The sequence below is a fragment of the Colius striatus genome, chromosome 14 (genome assembly GCF_028858725.1).
Source record: "Colius striatus isolate bColStr4 chromosome 14, bColStr4.1.hap1, whole genome shotgun sequence".
Classification (NCBI taxonomy): domain Eukaryota; kingdom Metazoa; phylum Chordata; class Aves; order Coliiformes; family Coliidae; genus Colius; species Colius striatus.
This window is the reverse complement of record NC_084772.1, coordinates 3,835,466-3,860,569: the sequence shown is the minus strand read 5'-3', so window position 1 is coordinate 3,860,569 and position 25,104 is coordinate 3,835,466. Positions and strand designations below refer to the sequence as shown.

General features: G+C 38.1%; 1 protein-coding gene across 5 annotated transcripts in view; it reads right to left on the bottom strand.

Annotated features, from left to right (window-relative positions):
- Positions 1 to 20,309, bottom strand: part of SLC7A6 (solute carrier family 7 member 6) — a 28,382-nt gene extending 8,073 nt beyond the window's left edge. Inside the window, exons 1-5 of one of the 5 annotated variants that reach the window (XM_062007735.1) lie at positions 20,289 to 20,309; positions 14,443 to 15,015; positions 10,868 to 10,993; positions 8,922 to 9,066; positions 6,072 to 6,195 (exon numbers count right to left, since the gene is read on the bottom strand). In XM_062007735.1, the coding sequence (XP_061863719.1) occupies positions 6,072 to 6,195; positions 8,922 to 9,066; positions 10,868 to 10,993; positions 14,443 to 14,974 (927 nt within the window). In that variant the 5' untranslated portion in view covers positions 14,975 to 15,015; positions 20,289 to 20,309. The other 4 variants (XM_062007733.1, XM_062007734.1, XM_062007737.1 and 1 more) reach the window with 4 other exon arrangements.
- Positions 20,310 to 25,104: the final 4,795 nt, after the last annotated feature.

Here is a 25,104-nt window from a genome sequence, read left to right as displayed (position 1 = left end):
AACCATCACTACTTCTGGGAGCAGCTAAGTGCATTTATAAAAACAAATGAGCTGGCAACAGGGTAAAAGAATGGAGCAATTCACAAGGGTATGTGGAGGATGACAGAGGAGCCTACCTGGAGGCAGCTATAGCAGAAGCATTTAGTCCACCACAACCAGGAGAAAGCCACCACTATGGGGATGGACTTCTTCTCAGGTTTCTTCTGAGAAAGTCTAAAGAGCAAGAAGGATTAAGAGATTAAATCGTCATCTCTGCTATAGTCTGTCACGTCCTGTAGTCCAGACTTGAACTATAACTGCTTCTAACAGCTAGGAAACAGTAAGAGAATTCAGTGGCTGATATGGCACTTGCAATTACAGGTAGTCCTTCTATGCCCTCCCATCCACTGGACATGTAAGGAATAACTATATACACGCACACTGTAGAAAGACATGCACTGGGACTCATTCCCATTACTTGTGATTTTTTTTTCCCAGACCATCAATAGGGAATAATAACAAAGTAAGAAGCTTCCAGCTGTGCACTTCTCAGCTGAACTGTCCTTATTTTGTTGTGACTAAAATGTTACATTACTCCCAGAAGAATGGCCAGTAACTGAATTACAGCTTTGTTTCAGACATGAGTGACCAATTTAATTACACTTTGTTTTTATCTTGGGTTAGCTGGCTCTCATGATCATCAGCTGGTAACTTGTAAACGGCTTGCAAGAACAATTTTTTTGTCCTTTTAAAAGATCCAAACAACAGTTCTGTTGAACTAAAAGCAGGGGGAATTGCCTTGCATGAAGAGCTGGCACAAGAAAACACACACAGGGTGCCTCACATCCAGTAATTTCGGCAGACAGACGATTAGAAAGACCCATGTTTATGTTACGAATCACAAGATGAGAACCATTTCCTCACACTCAGCTGCACACAAAAAGTGCACTTAGAGGCACACAGGAAATGTCAGACTACACTGAGAGCATAAGGAGCTGCGAGCACATGCCAGACTGGCAAAGCACTAAACGGTATTGATCCGATGGACAGATGCAAAGAGAATGCATGAACAAGAAATTTACACAAAACTACACCTAAAGATTGAGGTGTTTCTACTAGGAAGGCTTATAAGACACTTACTGAGCCTCTTTATGGAGCTCATTTCAAGATCCTACCGCATATGTGAACTTTTCCAAGTTCTAGAACCTTCTTACCATGAAAGCCATCCAGAGCAGTAAGGAGATTAATATATATGAACGACTCACTAGTATCTTGGACGTGCAATTAATTCTGCTTTGATTTTTCTCTTGAGGCAGAGTATAAATACATTCCTACATTACAGGATGATTTGGCATTGAGAACTACAGTTTGCTTTCTCAGTTTTTAGCTTCTCAGACCTTTAAGGAGCTACTTCCTAAAGGAAGCAAAGCAACTCTGATCTATGGCATTCAGGAAGCTACCTTTGCATAAAAGACATTGAGTAGATGAAGTTTTCTTCCACTGACATAGATTACATTTGTCAAGATACTGTATGACATCTGTTCAGTTTGATCAAATTAGATTTAACATCACACATATTAAAGAAAGGAAAGAGAGTGCACATCAACTGAAAAGAGTCAGAAAAATGTAAAGGTGCAAAAGAAAGTAATTTAGATGTTCAGTTTTCCTGTAATTCTCTTTTCAACCACCCTTCTGTTGATTGATTCTACTCAGACATATTCTCTCCTTGAGAAAAAGGTACCATTGCAGTACAAACAAGGTCTTTTCTCTTCATCTTTAAGATACTCAATACAACCATGAGAAACCAGCCCTACTCTACTGCATTAATATATGGCATGTCCACTGCATGCAACATGTCTCTTCTGCGTGGCCCATATTAAGATTACAGACCCTAGCCCCAACAGTAAAACAGTTTTGCATATGTCTTCATGGAGGTGTTGCAGATACTTGATCTAAATCTTCTCAGATGTTTTTCCTGTTCTTAGCATTTTGAATAGCTAGCTGTAGAAAAAGGGTTCAGGGTTCTCCAAACTATCTTACCTTTCTCACATTGAAGATAGCATGTAGCACTCTTTCAGGAGCACTGCATTGGTAGTGAATTATGGCTAGTTCCAAGAAAGAAGGCAAATTTCTTTAACTAAATAGCTCTCTTCTAAAAGCAACTAATTGTTCCTAATGAAGAGTTCTTCCATTGTAAGGTACAGAATGTTCGTGTCATCCAAAGGAACCTTACTGAGAGGTGCCAGTGTAAGCAAAGAAGGACATGGCACTGGCAGCCAAAGACAAGTAGATTTCCTCAGAAAAGAAGCCAGTGACAGCCAAATGAAGGAAGAGAAGAAATACCCAAAAGGTTTAAGAGTAACTTAACAATTTCTGTCTGCATTCAGAAGAAAGAGACTCAATTGTTAAACTACACACCAAAGAAGAGTAAAACAGCTAAAACACACAGCCTCCCACATTCCTGGTTCATTGAGGGAGACAGGATGTCAAAGCAAAGCAAGTCTGCTCTAGAATATGAGTACATCAAGGTAAATTGGACTGATCAATGCTGAACTTGCAAGATGGTATTCAAAGATGCAACTGACATCATTGTCTTTATCCCCAACCTACCAACAAAGCAAGACAGCTCCACGATGCCAGACAGATAAGCAGAAACACCGTTTGCTTCAACAAGGAATCATTTTTAGCTTTTCCAAGTTGAAAGAAGTATCAAATGAAAGAAGTGTCAAAATATCAGCTATTGTAGGAACTCAACTGACAAACCCCACCCATGACCCAATGCAGGAAGCAGATGACAAACTATGCACTGGCAGCTAGTGTGTTCTTTCCTGTTAGAGGATGAGATAAATTTCTGCTTTTACTCAATTATCTTAAGTGTGTTTCTGCTACAGAAAAACTGCTTCAAATGCATAAAACGTAACAGTAAAGGTTGTGATGGTTTGCATAAGGAGGTAAAACTGTGAAACCCTGGCAGGAATCTTTGAAAAAGGAAGTGATTTTTAAATGTCAGACTGAAGAGCATTTGCAGAACTCCCTAAGCTAGCTGTTGCTGCATTACTTATATTACTTCATTTAAAAAGGGCTTAAAACACTTAGTTTCTTAGCCCAGACACTGGGACTATACCCTGATGAAGCTAATACTGAACTAAAAGAAGAACACTTTATCATTTTGCCCTGTATTGGCCATTGGCAAGACTCCTTTCACCTTCCAGCCACCCAAAAAAGAGCATGCAAGGTGACATGCAAAGACACAGGATTACCATTATTCCTTTTCTTACAACACTAACTCCCATCACTCAGAAACTGGAAACAGCTTTCTCCCCCCACTTTCCAGTTCAAACTCTCTTGACTGAAAAGATTCGAAACAGTAACAAGGAAAGATTAAATTTAACTGTTGCTTTACTACACAAAAGACTCTAAAATGCAGTAATATTGCTACTATGTTTCTTTAAAAACTATTGCAGTTTTCACCCTACAACTACATAGAGAGCAAAAAGGAAAGTCCAGCAATCTGCATCATATATCACATGTAGTACATGTGAGCAGATCAAAGCGGCTCATTTTAATCAGATTAGTTTTCTGAATGGCTTCATTCTCATCTCCTTTCTTCATTCATCCACTGACCACCATAACCTACACCTTCTTTAAGATTCCACTGAGGATAAAGTTCTCTTCCACACACAGAGGAATTTCACCATGAAGATTTTTATGCCTCTGTGTTATAGGAGGACTTTCAGATACAGACCATTATAGCTATTAGGTCTTTTTTTCCCTTCCCTGTTCACTCAAAAACTATGGGTGCATTATGAGTGTTTTAATTTGGACAGCAAGTACAGTTTTGAAGCAACTCTCCCAGTTATTGCTAATTATTGCTTCTTGGTTCACATTGTTTATCATTTGGGCTAAAGGGAGCTTCCCTTTTAGAATAGGCTAAAGAGCGTATCTCCTGCACTCCCCTACTGCAATCCACTCACACATAAGCATTCAGTCCACAGGACCTCGTGGTACCTCATAGAGGTAGTCTAAAGTAAAATACCCCCAAAGTATGTATAGTGTCTGCATCAGGTCCTCAGTGTCAACTGTTTCACTCTACACATGTCCTTTGCTAATGTATTAGCAGATCGAGCTTAAAGTTGGTTTCATAAAACTGGGTAATTAATTTCATATCAGCAATGAAAAGGAATCTTCAATGAATCATGTGCTAAGTGTGCATGTTCACCTTTTTCTAAAAAGGATGTAAACAGTGCCCATCAGATGACCTTTCTTTGCCAGCTGATGAGATGTCTCAGCAAAAATGCCTGTAGACAGAACATTAGCTAAGCTTTTAAGTGCAAAACTGTTGCAATCCTGAGATCTAGTAAAAAGGCACAGTTCTAGACTTCCAAAGTCATTCAGTGAGTTAAGTTCCATTCAAGCTAGCACAAGAAGTAAATCTCCTAATAACTTTTGAAATCACAAACATATTTTTTTCATTCTTATTCTGGTCATCCAGGTACCTCTGCATGCATTTAGGTTGACCGAGAACTTGACAGCATTCTTAAGTCTTCCCTTTTTCTCCTCCATGTCTAAATACATGGTGTAAACTTCTGTGATGACAAAGGGCAGGAGCAGTAGAGTAGGCACAGAATACTCTAGGAAATAGGCTGAATTGGAGAATTTCATTGCTGCCAAAGGAGTGTATTTTCCAAGTCTTTGTTAGAAAAGTACAATAGTGTGTTGCTTTACAGAAGTCAGAACAACGGACTGTGGTTGTCTGGATTAATTAATTCGAGGCAGTCATTAAAAATTCCATTATCAGTCACTGGAATGTACTTTATATGGCTTACTACAACAGAAATAAATACTCCTGGAGATTTTGTTACCCCATAGCACATGCTTATTGAAAATTACATATTTTCTGTCCTTGTCTTGCTTCTTTTTTAAATTTTGAAGTGTTTTACCAAATTTTTCACAATATCATATAACAACTTTGTATTTCCATACTCCAGCTAAAAAGAGGCAAAGAATGAAAGTTGATTTACTTTCAATACATTTTGAAATAAACATTTGTGTAATTACTTCAGAAATAACAAGCTACAGCCCACATTCACGATGAACTATTCTGAAAGCTTATACCAAAAGTCAGTATTTATCAAGTTTGAAAGGAAGTGAGTGCTTCTGCAGAACCATCTGCCTAAATACCTAAAACAGAGTTTGCTGATTTGCTAACCTGGTTTTTAATCACAGTAATCCTCTCTGGGAATAGAGTGAATATTTCCTTCATTTTGATGTATTTAAAACTCTATCGTCCTAATAGTTAAATTTTAGAAGGCAAATACTAATCTAAAAGGAAGGAATTTCTCTCCAATTTAGAGGACCAAAAAGAAGATAAAATTTTCAGTCTCACCTCTAAAGGACACAGTAACCAGAACTATCCAATTAATTCACTAGCTACAGGGCAAAAAAACCCCTTTGCTTTTGTTTAATGATTACAGTACAAAACATGTTCTGACCAGTCTCTACTTTAAAAGTTTATATATTTTAATTGGATACAAACTTCCACCCATATACAAACAAACAAGAGTATCACATTATTAAAACTTGTTGAAATTAATACAATGTTGTGAAGACTGATTTAAGTTATTAAGAGACATGCAAAGCTAAACTTTGTCATAGCTGCGCTGCAACACACCCATTTACAGATACACGTTGTACCAATTATTAGCTGAACAAAACATAGCTCAGTGCAACACTGCTGGCGTACTGCTCCAGATTGCTAAATACTGCAGCATGAAGGGAGAAGGCAATTATGGACTAATGAGTCCAATTTACAATCACCTCAAAGTGCACAAGTCTAATTAGTGTCTTTGCAAAATATAGTAACATGATGCATCTGCGCTTATTTCAATAAATCTGATAACATATTATTATAAGTGCTTTCATTAACTGCTTTTCTATTTAAGGTTATTCATGATGAGTTGTTCTGTCCTGCTGTACTCAGTGAAGTACTAAAATAAAAGCAGGGATTTTTCCTGTTTTGCTCCTCAAAACAAAATGTATCCCTAAAAGATGAAAAGTTAATAACACAGCAAAATACCACACGGTCAACTTACTACTGCCACAGCATCACTAGAAAGAACAGCTTCGACATCCAGCACTGTATAGTAAGCTATATTGGTCATAATATAGATAATAGTCACAATTGGCATAGACACTGCAATAGCCAGTGGCAAGTTCCTGTAAGACAAAAAAAGCACATAAACACGAAAACAGGGAAAAAAAATCCATTAATAACATAATAAATGTATTTATTTGCATCCTTTACCTTAGAGATAAAAGGTATGAAGATAGAACAAAGATTTCAAAATAGATATCTCTGGAAGAGTTTGGTTTCCCTTAAAACTAGAAATTCTTATACTGGAAAAAAAAAAATGAAAAAACTTAAAACCTAAATTATGTGTAAAAAAAGATTCCATGCAATTTCTCTTCAGGTACTCTAACGTGAGGGTTTCCAGACCTGTAATAACAAATTAAATTATGACAGGAGGTTGCTGTGGAGGTCGGTCTCTTCTCTCCAGTAATTGAATGATAGGACATGGACTCAAGTTGCCCCAGGGCAGGTTGAGGCTGGAGCTGAGGCAGAACTGTTTCCCTGAGAGGGGTGTCAGTCCCTGTGCCAGGCTGCCCAGGGAGCTGGGGGAGTCCCCAGCCCTGGAGCTTTTGCAAAGCTGTGGAGCTGAGGTGCTGAGGGCCATGGGTTAGTGGTAGGCTGGGCAGAGTGAGGGGAGGGCTGGGACTCGAGTAGCTTCAAGGGCTTTCCCAACTGAAATTATTCTATGACTCTGTTTCCTAAGATCTGGCCATGTTAATTACCACAACTACAACACAGACGGGAAGTACTCATGAGCCACTACACCCATTGTCCCTGGGGAATGCTGCTGTTCTTCCTGTACCTACTTCCAGAACTTATATTGGGAGGTTCAGTAAAACAAACCAAAACTCTCATCATCTCATCTGCACTCATCACTGACAAATGGGCTTCATAACTACAGAAAGCAGAGGGTAAATCTAAAATTGCTACACAGCTGTGAATGCCCAGATGTGGTGTTGCTTACTAGCAAACACATCTCTAGAAAAATGATACCAAAAAAAGCCCAGAGTAACATGAAAACATTGCAAATCTCTAGATTTAAACAGGTAAGATTTAATTTATCTGAGAAACTGCAGCCCTGAGTCTGCAGCTCCACGAGAAGAAACTGCAGAACAGAAGCAAACTTTTCATTTTGAGCTTTGACTTTTCTCAGCCCTACTCTTTCCCCAAAGCTCAAAGGCATGTTCAAATGTTTCAAAAGGGAAAGCAGAACTGAGAACGTTATTCTTGCACTTGCCCAGTTTTAAATGAAATGGGCATGGTGACATGGATGAGCATTTGCCACAAACACGTTTTCAATAACAACAAAAACCACCCAACAAAAACCCAACAAAGCAGGAAAAATGAAAAGCAGTTGGGAAGTTTCCTCAAAAAATTTCCTCAGACCCAGAACACCAGCTGGGTCTTCTGATGCTGTGGAAGCAGAAAAGCCAATCACACACTACAACCTCTATATAAATAAATGTATTAGTAACTGAGAGTTGTGCACTCACAGTAAGAGACTTGTGAGCCCCAGTTTAGGCAAGAAACAGAATTAGAAAACCACTTAGAAATTAACTGAGAAATGTTATGTAATGTAACCAACATCTGAAATGGCATTTTAAAGACTTTGCATCACCCAAGGTTAAAGCCAAGGGACTATTTAAAATTTAACTTGTGGATTGCAACTTTTGACTGGACAAGCATGAGGGCACTATGAATACAGTAAATATGAAAAATATGTGATTCTTGGTGTAATTTTGTAGCAGTCTGAAACATCTCTTTATTCCCAAGAACTGTCAACGTAGGAAGCTGAAGTTTGCGGTTCACTTTATCAGCCACAATTGTTACCAAGAACAAAGCTTGTATTAGGCACTGATGCCTGTAAACAGCAAATTAATTCCTACAACAAAATAGCCTGTCAAAAAAATTACTTTTCAAAACAATACATCTACATCTAATACAAGATTTATCCAACTGATAACACAGAGCTGTACACTAACTTTAAAAAGATGAAAAGGCATTGCAACAGCACTCCAAAGGGAGCAGAAAAAAAACACTTTGAAGGACCAAATGACTGATGCAAACACAAAAAGTACATCTCTTCTGAATATATAGTACAAATATTTGCAAGGCAATTTAAAGAAACACTGTCATCCTGAAATTCAGTCTGACTAAAAATAGCTATTTTTAAAGTTTTATTTTATCTTCTGCTTCATCGTTTTAAGAGATGTCTCCTGTTTAAAGAAATGCAAAAAACTTGGGGATAACATAGGAAACTGCAAATGTCAAAATCAGTTGGGAGAACTGAATAAAATGATCTCTCTTACATTCTTTATCTTTCAGTTGTAGTAATCTGAGCTGTTGCTTATAATAGGAAGTAAAAATGATCAAATGGGGTTCTATTTTTAACATGAAGGCATCTGCTTACAGACTCACAACTGAACAAGATTAGTCAGTCACAGTTTTAGAGCATAAATTCATGGAAAAGGTAACATTTTTAAAACCGAAATTAGAATTATTGCATAGATAAACACAGCATGGACATTAATACCTATTGCAGCAACATCTTGAACTGAAAGCTCAGCAGGCACTGAGTGCAGCATCCTGCAATCTTCTAGACTTATTTAGTCTTGATTTTTTTTTCCCCTGTCATTTTTAATGGAGTTTAAAACTAGTAAATCTTTGCTAGTGGCTGTTCATAGCTTTACCTGACTAAGTACTGAGCAGTTCTACTCATTTCTATATAAGCTAAGAATTCAATAATGAGAGATGAGACATGAAACAAGCAACTTGGGAACTATTCAGGTTTAGAAAGCTCAAATTGTTTTACCTTTCTGGGTTTTTGATCTCCTCTGTTACATAATTGAGTGTATCCCAACCAGAGTAAGAGAACAAGGCAGAATAGAGTGCGAGGGAAATGTCTCCAACATTAAAAGAGGATCCCTCAAAAGAGTTCTCGAAGTGTGATGAGTGTCCTGTGTGTGGAGGAGATGCAACGAAGTACAGGATTAAAATACAGCAAGTCATTTTTTTTTCAGCTGGCACACAAATGTAAAAAACCACAGACACCTTCAAAGCTGCATATTAAGACCCTTTTCCAATTCTGCTGTATACTTCAGCCATGACAGTAAGCGTGGCATTTAAACTATTAAAAATCATGCTCTGTGGATGATAATGTTCTATAATTCAACATCTACTTTGTCCACAATGGCACAAATGTGCAGGAACATTAGGTTCAGACTAAGCTACAAGCAACTGTAAGTGACAACACTCAGGCTAAGAGTATTTTTTATCAGATACATATTCACCCACTCTATCCTTCTTTTAAACTTTCAATCATTTAGCCTATGCTTAAAACAAAGACTACAGATTATTTTAGATAACTATGACCAAAAAAAACCCCACAACTGCATGGATGTCTAAGTTTTAGCTGTTAAAAATAGAAAACTGAAAGCAATTAACAGAATATAAAATATTATTGTTACTTGATATAAAATTTTGCCAAGCTTAGAGAAAAAATGTGTGGTTTTTTTTCACCAGTATTTGAGAGAACTTGTGTCACCTTTTACTTTCAGCATGCGAATACAAGGTCATCAGTGGCAGTTTTATATATTCAGACTATTTTACATATACAGACATACACATAAAAACACCAAATAGGAAAGGTGAGTTACTATGTAACTCTAAAGTGTGCCCTGTGCTATGCATGCTGAAATGTTTATAGACTTCATCAAAACTGACCAGGCAAATATTTGAGGCCTCTAAAATATCTTCACTTCTCCTTACTTTTTATCCTAATCAGATGTTGCTATTCCCTTGGCAAAGACACAGGCTGAGTACTACTCAGAAACACAGAAGGGAGACAATGCCAAGGAAGTTAGTAGTGAACAAGCTCAGCATCTACAAAACAAGAGCTGGGCAGATGTGCTAAGGACTAAACACTCCAGTATGTTGAGCGTATATACATATTGTTCCATTCAGAATAACTACCTCGCTCATGGACTTTCAACACTAACTGGACACAATATTGTTTGTGTCCAACAGTAAAGGACACAAATTGCTAGACTGACAGGGAAACACCTTTATGGCAGCTTTGAAAGCAGGGTAACTTTTTTAGGCTGATACACCAATAAATTGTTTCCAAATGATGGGCTAAGAACAAAAAAAGTTCAGAATTCTTCTAACTGAAGGCACTACGACCAATACATTCATACATTAAACCACCAACCACCTAGAAACTTTCTAACTCTCAATAGCTATAACAGAACTCAGGATATGAGAGAAAAAAAACAAACAGAGCTGCTGTTTCACAAATCTACTTGCATGTTCTTAAAAATCTATTTTTCCTTTAAGTTCAGTCACTTTCAGACTTGCAGAAACTTCCTTTTGTGAAAAAACATATTCAGTAGATCTTATTGTAAAGGAGTATGTTCCTTACAGAAATTTACAGCTTTCTCCACTCCCATCATATTTTGCCAGCTCTGTGTTTTCCTGGTTTCATTTCCTTTATTATTCCACACTGCAGGCTGTGAATTGCACAACACTGCTGAGCAATCAGTTACCTTATTTCACTCAGTTCAAAGTCAACTGAGATAGGACAGCTTCTCACGATACAGCATCACACTAATGCCCAAGATTAGTGCTACTAATGTTTTCAAAGTGGCTATATTATACTGAGGCATCTGATAACATACACAGAGGTATTTTATAGTCTTTAGAGAAGTTATTCAATTTAACCGATAAAATTAAAGCAAAGGTTTGTATTTACAAGCTTACCCTGGAATATTTTAACGAGTCCGGTTATGATGATGACAATAAGGGCAATAATTTTAGCATAAGTAAATATATCCTGCACCCGTGTTCCCCACTTAACGTAGGCACAATTTATAAATGTTAGAAGACCTAAGGGATGGGGGAAGAAAGAAAAAACCAAAAATTAAAAGACTTTGAAGAATATTCAGCTTAATTCATTTTTACAAAAATTTTAAATTACAGTCTAAATAGATACTTACCTGTTATATTTAGGTTAAACTAAGCAAAACACACTTGTACTGAAAACACACTGCTTTAAGCAAAACAACAGGAAACAGATGTTCTAAATACACTGTTTCAAAAGATAGAAGGAAAGATCTTCTCCAATTACAAGCCCATTTTCCTTAAGTTACCCCTCACCATCTGCACTTTGCAACCATCCTGAAGCTAAAGAAACCAGTACATGAAATACCTAATTTCAAGGTATCAATATTGTTGTGACAATTGAAAGATTACCTAGAAATTGCTTTAGGAAAACATATCAAAATATTGTTTGGCAATTTTTTTAATCCTTCCTTGTTAGACTGAGGATCAGTTCAACATCCATGGAATATTTGCAAGACTGAATATGCTCACAGGTGATTCAATACTCTTTCCCAGTTGAATTAATCTGGAAGTAAGGTTCTAAGTCAGGTTAGAACAGATCTGACCAAATAACATATGCTTCATAGCTAATGCAACAGTAAACTATGTTTTTAAGAACTAGTATTAAATGAGTATTCCGAGTATACCTCTCCCTCCATCCAAAATAAGTGTCAGACCTATTTCACAAGATTGCAATGGAGTTTCAAAGAATTTTAGATTTCACAAATCTTTTAGTACCAGTAGCTGACTAAACTTACTCATATGATCAACTTCCCCAACAAACACTTCTCAAACTATTGTTTAAATACACTATTCTCATGCCTCTCAACATTTTGCTTTGCATTTATTATTTTTCCTTCAAGTGAGGCAGACAACCTCTGCCTGAATTCAAACGCTGAATATTGAATACAATTGAGTATTATTTATTGACTAAAATAGTATTTCAAAGCATGCTTTTCTTATCTAGATGATCATTATTGATTCCAATTCAGAAGTTTAAAAATTTCCCTCAAATCTCAAGTTTTTTCTATAGCTAGTAAAAAAGTAGTTATATTCTACCGTATTTTTTCTCCAAGCAAGTTTCTTGTACTGTGTATTTTAAATATGCATAGAAACTAAACTTGATTGTTTAAAAAACAAGGTAGTAGCAACTCAAAACTAAATGAATGATAAATTATTTTCTTTTCCATAATCCAAGAATAATGTGATAGGATTAAGATAAAAATGTACTTAACACAATTACCAAAGAGAAAAGTAACTATTTTTAAAAGATAACAAAAGGAAGGCACTGGTATACTAGACAGTCGTGCCAAGTGGAATAGCTGAACAAGATTCCACTGAGCTTGGCAAGATGAGAGGAAAAAAACAGTTGTATCAAATTTCAAAAGTCAGGACTGCTGCAGCTCCCGAAGAGCCCTCAGGAAAAAAAACAACTCTGCTTGGTCTCTGCTCTTCAGTATTAATGACTGGTATTATCTCTGGAGGATTTGCTAACAAGGCTTACTTTGGCCACTCATATATATATATATATAAAACAATAATTATTAAGCAACTTTCATTGGGAATAATTAGCTCCTTTTAGTGAGTTAGGGCCTGGTCTCCAGATGAAATGCTACACTGTCTCTGATATTCTAAAATAAAAAAGATAACTAGGAACCTGAATAAGATACATACTCTCCCCCTTTCTTTTACTAAAATTATTGTCTCATGTTTTCTTCAACTTAATTACGATTTAGCTACTTAAAGTTCCTGAGAATTGTCAAGTTTAGCTCTGTAGCAAAAGATGTCACCTCCCATTGCCAAAATGACTGACAAAGTCATGCTGTGTAACACTAAGACTGATGTCCGACTACATGTAGTATTGTTACAGATTGAAAAACAGGGCATCAGAACCACAAAACGGGCAGTTAAAGTAAGTTGTTCCACCAACATGACAGCAACCTTGCTGTCACATATCTCTATTAAAGAAAAAGGTGTAAATGCCCTCTCTTAGCAGCAAGCATGGAGGACATCCCAATGTCTTTCTACATCTACTGTATTTTAATGGAATCATTCTGTCTTAATACTTTGCTTTTTGATAAACTGTTTTTTGCAAGGACTAATTCCCCTCAGATGTGAGATATCTTACATCGAAGAGCAGATTCCTCCACACTCCCAAATCTCTGCCAGGATACCTTGGGACAGAATCTGTTTAAGGAATGTGAACATAACACTACAGGTCCTTCATTTCTCTCCCAAAGTTGTCACAACAAAACGCGGACACACATTTGGAAGGGAGGAGGGAGACAGCGGGAACAGAATGGAGTAAGCTGACAGATGTTTTTGGAATAAGTTTGTGATAATTCTTCCCATTATCTGTACCAGCACATTAGTGCTTTCCCAACAGTAACAACTTACAAAAACAGAAGGGGAAGCTAAAATGTTCACAATTAGTTGCACACACTGCTGCTCTCTCGGTCCTTCCCCTCTTCTAGACCTACACAGACAACTATAATAAAGAACATTAAGAGCTGTTTCAACAGACTCCCTGTTGTCTCAAAAAAGAACCAGCTAGAAGGAGCACATCTCCTCCCTGTATCATATTGTTGGCAGTAACAAAGCCCAAGTTCTGCATAAGCTTTATGCTGAAAGCATCACATCAATAGGGATGGCAGGCTCCACAGCACATTGTGCCTGATCAGTACGTGAGGAAGGATTGCCATGCAAACTTTCTGAAATATGTTTTTCACTGTGTACTGGAAATGTAAAAATATAAATTAAGATGTAAATATTAAAAAGCAAAATACAATTTTAATAGAAAATACCTAAAATTAAATAAGACACACACAGTACAATCATACAGTTTCATTCTCTGGATACAGCAGAACAGTTCTGACAGTAGTTCCCCTATATTGACTAACAGAGCTGGCCACCTGATAATTAACATTTCAATGTTTCATGTCACACAGAATTTCCACTTTTCAAATCAGTTTTTACAACAGGTACTGTGGTACTGATTTACAGTTAATCGTGAGCATAGAGAATAATCTTGAATGAATGATCTTTGAAACCCTACCAGAGTAATTACTTAAGCATGTCTACATTGAGAAGCTATTGTAAAAGGAATTACACCACAGCTTACAGCTTAAGGGGTATTCTGCTTCAGCTCTTAGACCCCACCAAGAGCATTCCGAGGTTTGATTTAATGTATTTGTCTGAGGGAAAACAAACTTTCCCCCCTATTTTTGTAATGTAAGTAAACCTGGAAGAGTTAAATACATTCTTCTGCTTCCAAATGAGAAAATGGTAATTCAGTGACTGAACATCCTATTATTCATATGCTGGAAATTTTTCTTTTCCCCACTGAAACCATTGCAGATTCAGTATGCAAGAACTCTGGGACTTACTAGGATTTCTTTTAATAAAACTTGACCCTGGATTAAAAATTACCATAGTAAATGTCAAGAAATACTTACATTCACAAGCAGCTGCTATGAGACGACAGGCCAAATATGGAGGATCACAAGAAGGGAAGAAAGGTTGAACTATGTAGTTAGCAAAGGTGATGGCAATAACCGCCTGACTAGTTGGCTCAACAATTAGGAGTGAGGTCCACAAACGAATAAAAGCAATAAAGCTCCCAAAAGACTCGAAGATATATGCATAGCTGGCTCCTGACTTGGTAATAGTGGTTCCAAGTTCTGCATAGCATAGAGCTCCAAAGACTGAAAAAATCCCTCCAATTGCCCAAATTATTAGAGACAATCCATAAGATCTGCTGTAGAGTAGAACTCCTTTGGGAGAGACAAAGATACCTGAACCAATCATGTTGCCTACTATAAGGCTTATCCCATTTACCAAAGAGATTTCTTTCTTCAGTTGCATTGTATTTTGGTTCCCATCCTGCATTTCACAGCTGTCATTTGGATCTGTCCTGTCTGATTTACTGACGGGGCTGTATTCAGCCAGTGAACTATGCGACTTCGTACAATCTGTCCTTTCTCCCATTGTGGAACGACTGTGAATTCTCCACGACTCCAAATCACAACCTAAAACAAAACACAGACAGCTGAAATCATTATTTTATTTATTTTTTTTTAACCCAGGACTTTCTTGCCAAATCTTCTTTCCACCTTTTTACCCTATAATTTACAAATGTAAATTGAGATATTATCTTTTCTTGCTTAATATGTTTTCCTTGAACTAGCATAGTTGTAAAGATGTGAAAAAGATAATGTTCAAACAATAAAAAGTAACTTCTATGGAAATGGAGCATAAATAATTTACTGAAACACATAATTCATCTCCAACTAATGAATCTTCTTTTCCCACATTAAAATACTGCATTCTTTTAAATAATGTAAAATGAGACCCTCAACCTGTTTAGTCAGGTACCTTCTGATTTACTTCCCCTCAATGTTTCAAAGAAACATTTCAAAGATGATTAAGTTAATAAATTTAGTTAGTTAGTTATCATTTATACGAGTATCATTTATATCTTATCTAGTGTCATAAATACATCAAAAGCCATCAAATGTCACTTTCAATTAAACTAAAATCTTTCAGCCTTTCAGAAACCAAAGTCTGCTATTTCAAAACTTAAAAGCCTGAATGTTGTAACGAGGCATCCCCTAAGAAATTAAATTAATTAGGAGAGAGCTACACAGTTTCTACAGACAAGTGTGCCCAAAACTGTAAAGGGAAAGTAAATTTATCTCACCAGTTGTTACTAGTTCTCCTTGTTATTTACTCTTCCATCTATCTTGCACCAAACTCATTTACAACCAATTTTCTATTATTAGGGCAGTAGAGCTAAGTCTTCAAAAAGACATGTGGCCTACAAGTTTGTACAATCACTTGGTTTGCTTTACAAGAGAAAATTCAGTTATTTCTGTGTAAATGAGTATAAATTGTGTAAATGAGCATAAATGTGTAAAACAGCAAGTCAAATAATCAAAGCAGCTGTCTTCATGGCTAATTTAACTGTAAGAAGTGGATTTAAAGAACACTTGCAGCCCATAAAAATAACATTCAACTCCAAATTGAGTCTTTTCATTTCTGTTTTGACTCAGACTAGACTCTAGTTGCAAATGTATTTCACAAGGCAAACCATTCTGAACAAATGTCAGTGGAAAAAATAAGAATACTACAGCTATTATTATGACATCTGACTGCCAGCTTGAAAATACACCATGTTCATTCTCAGCCTTTCCAGCTAGAGGATAATACTGAGTAATATGTTAAAAATTCACTCATGGATGTAAAATAAAATTTTAGTGATAATTACATGGCTTTATGATTTCTTACTGCATGTATCCTATCCCTCATTCCCATTTCACCCTGGAACATCTTTCAAAGTACAACTTCTTCAGAAGTATAAACATTATTTTGAACGTTTGGGCATTTTGATGATTTACTCAAATTTGAGTCAGTCAAATCAAATCAAATCTGTTACGTTCTCATACAGGCAATTTAGCATTAAGCCATGGTGGTTCACATCTTGAAGTTCAGAGATACATTGAATTACCTGTAACCACTGACCCTGTCACTGTTCAAATGCCTCCACCTCAATTAGCAGCATGTGACTGCAGTTCTATACAATTTTGTTACAGATGACCTTCACTGCATCTTGCCTTGCTCTACACAGAAAAGAGCAATCAAAGTATCTCTGAACCTAGCTTATTTTGCCCTCCAATACTCTTCCTTTCTCTCTGAATCTGCTTTTGTTATTCTCAACTGCAGGTATCTGCCGCCAGGTATGATTCGCATGAAGGTGTGTGCAACAGCTCACTCAAGACTTGGCATTTCATTCTCTTCTCTAACCTTGTTTTGTTTATATCCTTCAAGCCTTCGGGGCAGGAACTCCTTATTTGCCTGAGCTGTGTGTTTTATTACAACACCTCTATGATAGAAACAAAACTATTGCCAGTTGTTTTTTCCTACAAGCCTTTCACTTAACTGGAATTAAATTCAGCAGCTTTGACCAACTGAAAAAAACCCCAAAACTACAAAGGAAGTGCAGAGACTAGAGAAAACTGAAGCTATGTCAAGATCAGCAATATAGAGAAAAAGTAACATACATTAAAATCTGTGACTCTATCACAAGAATATTACTTCTGTAGAACAGAAGACAGGCTTGGAAGAGAAAAACCAGAGACAAACAGTACATACTTTCTAATATACAACAGTCATGTAATACTGCAGCTTCAAAACACTGCTAGAACGATCTCTAATGCTGCCAAAGGCTTTCCACAGAACTGCTACGACTAATGCAGGCTTATGCTTTCACATAGGCTAATCCATGCATTTCCTCATCGCTCACGCTTGTGCAATACAGTCTTAAACTCTCTTCTTTTTGCTGATTGTTGTATCTGTGAGGAATCTTTTTGCTGATGTGTTTAAGAGTTTCTTTACTGAAATGACACTGACATGTACAGCTTTGCAATGAAACCAGGACAGAGTGATCTCAAACTAGGATCACTTCATTGTCTCACCAAAAATATATATTCTGATAAGACTTATCACACTTTGGCCACGTACCAAAGGAGCTAATGAAGGTTAACGTGCAGTTAGCAAAGTACTGCCATTACATGGTGGCACTCCTTTAAGAGAAGTGAAAGAGGAACCATCCAAGATCCCTCTCTCACTGAGCAGAACAGCAGCTGACCAACTTAGTCCAACTTGGGGTGAACCTGCAAGCAGGCTAATCACCAATGAGAAATACCAAACTGCTGAAGCTTACTGTTTTGAGATACTCTTATACATTAACTGCACATTAACAAAAAATTCTAGCATTCTTGCCTCTGTCTTCCACAGTTGTCTTGACTGCATAAAACAACTCTCATTATAGCTTTACATATATACTTTGACTATTCACATAGACCAGCAGTAAAACTATTTCTGAACACAATGACTGGCCCTTCAGGTAAGTCAAGACTGCCCTACACAGGCAAACAGCATGAAAGTCTTCAGGGAGTAGAGCAAAGGTTGGAAGTCCAAGAAATAAATGCCTATTCTTTGCAATGTATATATTTAGGCACCTCACAGTCTGAACATTTAAGTGGGAAAGGCTAGTACAGATTTTTTTTGTTCCTTGTGAGAGAAGAATCACTTCCCTGCCATACATATAGCGAGCAGACAGGAAGCCCTTCCAACAAAAGCAATTCCCTATGTAAAGATCTAATCTGCTCAACCAAGTCTTTTGTGCCCAAATATGCAAACATCCATCTTTAGTGTTATTAAAAACTAAACACAAACCTTTGATCAAATACACTTGGTTCTAACATCCAGTTTTTTAAAAAAGATAAGACGTGCATTTATGACAGAAAAGGTATGAAAGAGAACTTACTATGTCAATTATTCACTTGATAGTGTATCAGTGATGGCAGCAAGTCCTGACTTACACAGCTGCCCAAGAGGTGTTCAGCAAATACACACACTATCCACATGTTTGGGCAAATCAGGAATAAGACTATGAATATTAAATGAGAGAAAGACCTATATATAATCAGGTCACAAACAGATATTCAGTTATAATGTCTCAAACTTCTCAAAATTCCCTAAAGTACCAGTCCTAGACAAATCTATCTCAGTATTATTAACCTAGACTTTAAACCAAAGCACTTTACAGTTAGGGAACTGTGCTAGCTACAAGTGGAAAACAACATGCCACTATATCCTTCACACTTCTAACTTATTTTTACATATCTGAGGGAAGAAGTAGAAGCAAGCTCAAATTAAGGGACTTTGTGGTAGCTAGATTTGATAATGATGTTGGGAGTATACAAAGAAATTGCAACGTGAGGAATATATGGTGACAATTACGCAATAAGCCCCAAGTAAAGACAGGAGGGACAATAATACAGTTTGTTAAAACAATTTATCTTATTTTTTTATGCTGGAGCACAAAAGAAGAAACCTCTCCAAAAAGGGAAAAGAAATGTCAAAAGGTGCTTGCAAATCTCTACCCATATGCACTCTTTAGCTGTAACTTACAGTCGCAGCTAACCAGATTGCATTTAACACACGACACTTAAAAACACGTAAACAATCAAAATCACTACCAAATGCCAGTAAGCAAATACATGCTCACCTGAGGGCATCCCTAAAGCCACTTCAGACCCCTGCGATAGCTAGTCAACAGAGCAGTTATAATTACATACACACACCACCAATAAACATCCTAGTACATCAGGTCCTTAGGTGGGGACCGGAGCACCAACCCTCATATCCGCCTGCCGCCAAACTAAATAAAACACGTGGCTCCAGAAAACCACTCTCAAGTCGAGATGTACGGCGTGAGGCGGCCGGCCCTCAGGATCCCGCGTCGAAGAGAGGATTTGGGGTCATTTCGCCCCTCGGCAGCTGCCCCTCCCTCCCCAAGCGGTGGTTACCCTGGTCTCCTTATAAAATAAGCGAGAATCGGACATATTTCACGCCTTTCCGATAGTCCCGGAAGAGAAGCGGCTGCCGGGCGCCTCGGGGCTGGGCGCCTCGGGGCTGGGCGCCTCAGGGCTGGGTGCCTCAGCCGCGAGGCGCCTGAGGCGCGGGGCAGCCGCGTTCCGCCCGCGGCTGTCACAGCTGAGGTACCCACAGGTGCTGCCGTTGAGGCACCCTTTTGGGGGAAGATAAATAAATAAATAGATAGATAGAGGGCGCTTGTGGCGCTGCCACGCCGCACACCTGCAGCCGGGCCCGGGTCGCCGATACCGACAGCCCCGGATGCTGCGGGGGATGGCGACTGCGCGGAGAGGCGCCGGAAACCTCCGCGCAGGCTGTGTCGCCGGCAGCTCCTGCGCCGAGGCGGGCTGCTCGCCGCCCCGCCAGCCTCCCCGCAAAGGCGGGGTGCGGATCGCGCCTCGCCGCGGTGCCAGCCCTCCGGGATCCCACGGCTGGCTGTGGCGACGGGGCCGCCAGCGTTACCTCCGCTCCTCCGGCCGCGCCCTGGCGTGTTCCCGAGGATGCTCACTCATGGACACGTGATGGGGGCCGCGCCGCTCCGCCCCGCCGTCGCCTCCCCTCTAGCCCGGCGCGGAATGGGCAGTGACTTCCCCTTAGTCTTACCGAGCCGGGGACTATCCCTCCCGTTTTCCTGAGGCACAAGATGGAGAAGAGGCTTAGCACTGACGGTACGAAACCCGGGCCTTTCCCACCCTGGCCTCGTTGGAGGAGCCGCGGCCTGCGCCCGGGGCTGCCACAGGTGGAGGCGGGCCCTGGTCCTCCCCGCGGTCCCTGAGGGGAGGTGAGGGCCTCGGGGGTTGAAAGTGCCCCACGGTGTTTGGAAATAACAGAGAGTGACTAATTTGCCATTCAACAGACTTACCTGAAGTACTATAAGAAAGGCTTTCTGGTTTGCCTTCCTCTTCCTAGTTCATAACTTTTGTGTGTCTAAGGCAGTGAACTCCCAGGCTACAGCCCCCTCTCAATATGCTTTCACTACACTTGTCACTGTTTCCTGCTAGGGAAAGAGGTCTGTGTCTGGAAAAACAACGGCTCAGATAATTATCTCCCTCCAAACAATCTAATTATCCCTCGTCTGGACAGTGATTATTATCTACAGTCACAAACAGATGACTGCGAGGGGAATTTTTCAATAGGATAGACCAGGGTAAAAAACCTTAGGGGTAAATAAAAGTTACAAGGCTGTAAAAGGACAGGGAAGGGCAAACTGCACTCTTAATAGCTGTAAATGTGCCAGTAAATGTGATGGTTGAGTCCACTTCTGTTGCTAGGAGGGTTATATTTCTGATTTGAGAATTACTTCCTTTCTCAAAGCTTGCTTGTTTCATCAAGGAGTTGATTTTTTTTTCCCTTTCTTGTCACCGAGACAATCAGCATACAAAGCAGTTACTGCTCTCCCCTGTATCTCCAGATACTCCTTCCATTGTGTTTAGACAACAATGAATGAAGTCTCTTTTTTTTTTGTTAGAAGCTGGCTTTTAAGTGCACATATGGGAGAGACTTAATTTCCAAACTATAAGGCACCAGAGCAAAACAAACTGTCATTTGCAGGTCATGATCTGAAGGAGCCTGATCAACTCACCTCTTTAATCATCTTTTGTTTCGACTCCTTGTTTGGCTTTTGTCGGGTTTAGGTCTTGTGCAAGTACATGCAGTGGTAACAACTCTAAATCTATTACCTCCTAAAACTACTGACAGTGTTGCAAAGTAGCAAACAAAACCAGTCTGCTGCCTTCTGGGAGCTTAACAGCCCTGATACTGCGACTTTGTTTTCAAGTCACTTACACAGAACTGATAGATAAAACAGCTTAGAAGACATCTCTGGAATATAACTCGAATTTCTACAATATGAAACACTGATTGCTATTATAAAGATAGTATGAACCAGAAAGCAGTTATTAGATGGCAATGGTGTTTAGCCAGTGTTAAAAACATTGTTAATGCTCTATTTTCTGCAATCTAACACAACATCTTTCAGGTAGATGGGTCCTTGGAGCAGTCATCTCACATAATCAAGAAATGGGTTGAGTATGAGTGTAAAAGATGCAACTGACTTCAGTTGTTGCTGGACTCCCTTTTAAACTCCTGTAAATTGAATCTATCAGAGACAGCATTCATTCCTCCAAAAATAGATTCATAAAATGAGAGCTAATTATAAAATTGCACTTAGAAACAATAGGTTAGAGCTCAAAAGCCATAAATTATTAGGTTTACTCTCAAAGTATAGAGGATGACGTTTTATTTTAGAACCTTAAAAAAGATTTATTGGAAAAAGTTCCCATTTGAGGATTTCAAAGTAGAAGTTCACCGTTTGAATTCTGAAAACCTGGAGTACTGTAGAGGCTGGTATGAGAGTTCCAAGTTAGGATATCAGTGTAAGGCTAGACAATGCTCCTAAAGTATTTGCAAGTGACCAGAGGCAATGTTTAAAATAATAATCCATAACTTTATAAATGACTTCTTAAATTTTACTATAAAAGCCAAATACAAGTCTAGACTCCTTACTTTTTCTCTCTTGCTACAGATTACCTCTATAAACTAAGCCTCATCTGTGATCCTCCAAAGATAGCCACTGGTAAGTTATGTTTATTCAGGAGAGTGCATTTTCTAAGTGCTGGCAGAGAAAACCTAAAAAAAGAGACTTTGATCCCACTAGGATTTTATCTGATACTAATTTCATCAAGTTAAGATAGCATCTCTTTTAGGTAGTGAGAATGAAGTCAAACTGAGTTTTGGTAAGTCTGTGAATTTTGCCCTGTCTGCTCAGAGTTTTTTTGTCTGACTAGTATTTGCACTTAAATACACCATAGAAAATGTAATTCAACTCAAAAAAACCTTGAAGAGTAAACAGATTAAATACCCCCAAGCAAATAAAAATTGAACTTGCATCAGACTAAAGGAAATTGAATCCACAGAACATGACAAAACCAAGGTAAAAATTGCTGTTAAATCTAAGTGATCCTGAAGTTCAGTCATCAGCGTTGTGCTTATTAGCAAGTTCGTTCTGGTGTGCAGGATGAATTCAAGCATATCCTTACTGCACAAGTCTCCCAAGAATGGGTTGTTCTTGCACTTAATTCAAGGAGCGTGTACTGAGTTCCTTAAAGGTCAGCATTGAATATATGCTGAGTATATATAAGTAGTACTCACTGCTAAATGGAACTTAGGCTATTAACTATCATAGAGAAGTTGCTTCCAGTCATGTGTTATTTTGGTTCCTCTTGAAAGTTTACCATACTGAGCAAGTCTTGGGACCACTTTTTTGTTTCTTTTGACATGTATAATCTGTGAACACAGGAGTTATTCATAGGGATCATAAAATGATTGGGACAGTAAATCTGTGGCTTTAAGCAGATCACAGTAAATGACAATTTTTTATAAGTATGTAAAAGCAGAGATTATTTGTAGTGATTTTCATCCTTTGTATTTTTCATCTCAAACAATATGGTGTCAACCACATGCTGTGTAACCTTTCAAGAAAACAACAGATACATTTCAAAGATGAGTGTGTCTTTCCTTAGGTTAAAGCTGACCATTCACAAAAACAAATTAGTGGATCCTTTGCCGCTTCTTTTTACCCTTCTCATCATAGAAACTTCTATTGTAGGTAGTTTAAGCAGAGCATTATAAGTGAGAGTGACTGCAAGCACTAAAGTGCTAGGCAATTAAAAAAAAGGTCTAAATTTAGCCTTCTAAATTTATCTGCCCCTGATCCTAGCTGTATGTCTCCTCCTACTCCACTGGCTTTCAGCATTTTACTGGCTCTGGCACTTGCCTGGCCCACTGCGTGAGGCGATTCTGCTCGTTAAGCTAGCAGAAAACAATACTTTTGTGGAGATTAGTTTTGAACTATCTTAATCACAAAAGTACAAATGTGGAGTAAGCTAGGAGCAGTGAGAAAAGGAAGATGAGGAAACAGTGGAATATGTCCCTTTAAGAGCTAGAAACTGTAGGAAGGCTCTTGTCTTGTCCAACTGCACTCTTATTTAAATACCCTGAAGATGAGCGTTAGGCCTTCTCTTATTGAAAACTTGGCTTCTCAATACAGCTGTTTTTAAAAAACAGGCTGCAAAGTAAGCTTTACCATCCTATCTTTTATTTTTCCTTTCAGGTTCTGTGGCCTTTCAGGTACTTTTTCCTTTTCACTGCCTCATCCACTCTCATAAAAGTTTATGATTTGTTTGTACATCTTTGTTTCACGTGATTACAAGCACTTTTTGTTCAGTGCCATCCATGCTGTAATGCAGAAGTGAGACATCTTCTAAAGTATGAACAACTTTTCAAATGTTATGAATCAGACTTTGCTAGGAGAGCAAAAAACAAACCAATAGGAAAAAAATTGCAAATATTAAGAGAAATTTCAAAAGACTCCAGTGTTTGTTCAGCATTATTTTGATTAATTCTCTAAACTTTCTATTTTCACTTCTTTTTTTTCCTTGCTTCTCTAATCTTCTTTACTACAAGTAGAATATGCAATATATCATGTTTTTTCCCAGTCAGTTTTGGGGATTTACTCAAAAAACCTCCAACTTTGTAGTTCTACTTATTTTTAAATAAATAGTTTGACATAATTTTTTAGATAACTAAGTCATTCAACTCTTGAGACTCCACTCTTTCATACAAATTGTCTTATCTATGTTGAATTAACTTCATAAGCATCTGGCTGTTGATTAATGACAGTGAGTGAATCACTGGTTTAATTTTCTTGGAAAACAACATAGGAGTTAGAATCATTGTTTCACCAAGACTTAAAGAGCTGCAGGGATTTTTAAAGATAATGCTCTTTGTCTGTGTCTGTTTTGAAGGCTAAGAAAAGTGATCATGTATAAAAACAGTCTAAGGAGGATTTCTAGCTGTAAAAAAATAGCTTCTTAAGAATAGCTTTTTCTTGTTTCAGTTCCCAAATTAGTCCGTAGATGTGCATAGATTATGAAACCCTTAGTGGCAGCATCTGTAACCAAGTTTCACAGTATTTAGATAAATTTCTTCTGGATGAGACAGTTTGAAGACATCTGTTGGGTTTTTTTTTATGTTGTGCAACCCTCAGCCTTCTAATGTGACTGCTCAGACTTTCTTCAGAACAGCAAAGTTCCTTTCTATTACAGATTCCACTGCATTATTGTCAGTCCTTTTTTGTTGTGCTTTGTTCGCTCCTCTCTTTCTCTGATTAAAAACAGGAGTATGGAAGCTTAGAAGGTTCTGATAATACTCAGCAGCAGTGACATTGATATTCTAGTTAGTAGAGGCTGAAGCCAATGTCATCATTTCGTTTATATTATCATGCTGAGCCCAAACTTTGCCATTTAAATTCAAACAGATGTTGAGCTTTGAAGTCAGCAGGATACAGTACAACCTTGTTAGTACTGACTCCTCTGATGCATCTTTGCTTTTAGTGCACTCCTGTTACTTTCCTCCTAATTACTGAATTACCTTGAAATGTTTGTACAATATAAATAAGTTTGTACCTTTTATAAGAGAGTTCCCTTCATTTTATTTAGACAACTTTGGACAGCTTTTATTCCCAAACCTTTCAGACTTCTGCAGGATTCTGTAGCTGTATTTGCTCCAAATTAAGGCTATCTTTAGAGGTAAAGTTTTCCAAAACACAAACCCAAAGATCTTTCTGTATAGATTCCCACACTGTGAAAATCCAATTTGCCTGTGCCTGTTGAACTGAA